At 53.2% G+C, this 3,603-nt stretch overlaps 2 protein-coding genes across 2 annotated transcripts; both read left to right on the top strand.

Annotated features, from left to right (window-relative positions):
• Window positions 1–349, top strand: DQ04_13751010 (putative mitotic centromere-associated kinesin (MCAK); the record flags this gene model as incomplete). The annotated part of the gene is made up of 1 exon (XM_009317021.1): window positions 1–349. A coding segment is annotated over one exon (349 nt), but the record flags the coding sequence as incomplete, so codon positions are not given.
• A 65-nt stretch (window positions 350–414) lies between these two features.
• On the top strand, window positions 415–1,230 carry DQ04_13751000 (rab1 small GTP-binding protein; the record flags this gene model as incomplete). Its single annotated transcript, XM_009317020.1, has 1 exon — window positions 415–1,230. One exon carries the CDS (start codon window positions 415–417, stop codon window positions 1,228–1,230), a length of 816 nt encoding a protein of 271 aa, XP_009315295.1.
• Window positions 1,231–3,603: the final 2,373 nt, after the last annotated feature.

The raw sequence follows: 3,603 nt of genomic DNA, 5'->3' as shown, positions 1-3,603 counted from the left end.
CAAGGAAGCCCTCATTGTAGACTGGGGGGCTCTCCAAAAGACGTTCAAAATCGACCCTCACAGAGCGGTAAGATACGTGGTTATCGGGGGAGAAGGTGCAAAAAGGGTGAGAGGCGTCACCACGGGAATGGTGGTGGGGGAACGGCTCACAACTTTAACCACAAGAGGCATGGAAAATGTACTCCGCCCCTTCGTCATGACAGTGCATTCCATAAAAAGAGGGGCACTGGCGCATGCAGCCGCAGCAGTGATCGAACACGACCTCGACCCTCGACTACTAGCCCAGTTGGGGAAACACGCAAACCCTCTAGAGCCGCCACGCAGCACAGCGCGGTGCATAGGGCCGTAGGTCGCTTTGGTCAACAAATCCGCACACCTGACGGCATATATGTAGAAGAGGGCGGCAAATGGGCGATGTCTCCATGGGCCTGTCCGGAGAGAGGGCAAGAGCAGGGACAGCTTTTTCAAGGGCACAGCATTTTGCGACGTACCCATCGCACACGTGTGGCCGATCAGAACGATGAAAGGAAGTTACCGTTACAGCAGGTAGGCGTGGATACTATTTCATTGCACTGGATCCGGAGCCGGCTCAATCCTACGGCTCTGAAACGGTTTAACACAGTGTGGGACTTGGTCCAACAGCCAGCTTTTGCTAGGGCAGGGGAACGAGAGCCCCTCTTGAAGATGACAGAGGAGGACGCCCAGGTTATGAAGAAGGCGGGCATTATTCAAACCACATCAAAGCTACCCACTACCGAGTGGGTTGTGCCTTTTACGGTGGTGGAGGAAAAACAGTCGGGGCCGCGGTGCCGTTTCATAGCCTGGCCCAAAGCAAAAAATGACCAAGAGGACTACGGGGTTATGGTTCCTCTGGGGCATATTTCCCAGTACCTGGGCGCGGTTTATGGCGAAACAGCCGCCATTTTCGATTTAAAGGCATCTTTCTTCCAGGTGGGCTTGCCAGCAGACACACGCGGTAATTTCCGTTGCCGAACAGAAAAGGGGGAGCTCGTTGAGTTCACGCGACTCCCCATGGGGTATAAATGTAGTCCAGAAATCGTGCATACCATCACAAGGGTTTTGGCGGGTGACCCCGAGGTTGTTGAACCGCGGTTCGCAGCCNCCCCATGGGGTATAAATGTAGTCCAGAAATCGTGCATACCATCACAAGGGTTTTGGCGGGTGACCCCGAGGTCGTTAAACCGCGGTTCGAAGCCCCGCCGGAGCTAACCCTTCACGTGTGGATTGACAATCTGCGTATCACAGGGCCACGTAAAAGTGTTGAGTTGTGGGGGAACGCTATTATGGAAAATATGCGTGGATGCGGTGCGACGGTGGGGGGGCACGAGGCCCTCACCACGCGTTGCGAATTCATAGGGGTTTGTTTCAACCACACGGCTAGGACGTTTCCCTGAGTGACAAAACGTTACGGAAATTGAGGGGAGCCACACCCCTCCACAAGATTTCGGTGGAGGAATTGGAAAGCCTCATGTCACGTATGGTGTCTGCTGCGGGGGTTCAGGGGGGTTCGCTTTTCCGCCATTATTTCTTCTTGAAAATGGTGCGCCGAAGACTTTCGCGCCTCAACAGGGGGCTGATTGAGGCCCATGGCCCGGCAGCTTTGCACCCTCATGCCCTCAAGGTCGGGCTGGAATGGCTGGATGCTCTGCTACAGAACAACCCGGCAAAACCCCGCGGGCTTTACCGACTTCAGGGGCATTGATGTCTGAAGCCTCTTTATATGGATAGGGCGCGTTGTTGTTTAAAGACAACGGGGAAGTGTGGCCACTGGGGGTGCGTGGAAAAAAGCCCCCCATATTATTGCACAGGCTGAAGCGAGGGCCGTCGGATTGGCCTTGCTAGCTTTCAATGGGGGTTTGCCTTTTACACTCCATATAAGCGTCGATGGCGCGGCGGCAATGCATATTATGAGAAAAGGCAACACGCATTCCGATGCCTTGGCGGAAGAGGCTTGGCATATCGACAGGGTTCTGCGGGACCACGGCTTGAACGCCACATGGGGCTATGTCGTGTCGGAAAACAATTCTGCGGATGGTATATCGCGGGGAGCAAAGGTTCTGCCGACGGACATCGCGACGGGGTGGGACTTGCGAGCGGGGAGCGCGGGAGGCGGGTTAAGGGCGCTTTCAGAACCTCCTTTTCGCCAGTTGACTAGAAGCTTAACTTCCTTATAAGGGGAAGGTCTTGAGGTTACTGGAAGTCCCCCTTCTACGTGAACCAGGGGCATGGGGTTTCGAAATGGGATTTAAATATAATGTCTCGCTTACTCTCTCTCTCTCTTTTATTTACTAGAGGAAGGTAAGGTATAGACTATTCTGGCTGTGGAATCTGTGCCTTTTTCCAATTTACCATCTCTTGCCTAAACGTCGGTTGGCGCAGGTGTTTCTGGAACTGAAAGTTTGCAATTGGGTTATTTCAAAAAGGCCATTGGATAATTTTACTCGGGAGAATTATTACCAATGTTGCCAAGCACCCCCGCCTATTTACCAGCGTTCCCCGCACTGAACATCAACATGGCTCTGCATCCCCGAAGGGCGTGGTGAACACCGGGCCCGTCGAAAAGGCAGAGGGTAACATCTTCTCTCGCAAAGGAGCAAAATTTGTTTTGTGTCCATTAGAAAAGCGTTAAGTAGCTCTATCCTTCTTTAGCGGTTAAAGTGCTATCTGTGTTGTGGGTTTGGCTCGGCTTATGTGCTTTGAAGGGGTGGAATGGAAAAAGCGTTTGGATCATATGCTTTTTTTTTTCTTGCAGGGCTGAAATGATTTATTCTGGTCGCCCGTTCCGCTTCAGAAAAAAACAAGCTTAATTCCTTGGTATCGTGGAAATGCCTCATCGTGGCGCCAAGGTCTAGTACCAAGTTCATTATTTGGGAAGCTAAATTACCACGTCGGCAGCACCGCATTCGGCTTAATTCGGGCTACACCGTGATACGGTCGCTACTTATTGGGATGGCGAAGTTGCGCACCTTGCAAATAAGGCGCATTTTGCAAAGGGTAAAGTACCTGACCCGGAGACTGCAGTGGATAATACGCGCTGCCCGTCGATAAGTTTCACCGTGGGTTGCCCGGTTTCCCGGACTGGGGAATCCGCTGCCATAATCCCTGGCAATTCCGGCCGCACAATCGTGGCGCCAGGGTCCATTACCCCGCATTTTCGGGGGAAGCCAAGCNTGGGAATCCGCTGCCATAATCCCTGGCAATTCCGGCCGCACAATCGTGGCGCCAGGGTCCATTACCCCGCATTTTCGGGGGAAGCCAAGCGCCAGCAACGTTCGCCCCCTGGAGAACTTTGCTGCGCCAGGCTTGCGGCATCACACAGTACCAGGGCCAGCCGCGCCTTGCTGGGACGAAGTATTGCCCATGTCGGTCTTAGGGCGCGTTTCGCCGCTCTATCAGCCCTTCTGATAGAGCGGGGCCATCGACGAGGGTTGCGAAGACGCGGGAAAAACAAAAAAAGACAAGCTTAATTCTAAAAACGTGCTGAAAGACGTACTTTGGGAGCGCGGGCTTTGCGAAGATCTTTTCGCGGATGCATCCGTGAAAAGAACGCCGTTGATTTATCAAACCTAAGACTCAATTGTT

Source organism: Trypanosoma grayi, assembly GCF_000691245.1.
Source record: "Trypanosoma grayi strain ANR4 Tgr_1375_V1, whole genome shotgun sequence".
NCBI classification, from domain to species: domain Eukaryota; phylum Euglenozoa; class Kinetoplastea; order Trypanosomatida; family Trypanosomatidae; genus Trypanosoma; species Trypanosoma grayi.
This window is presented reverse-complemented; position numbering and strand designations above follow the sequence as displayed.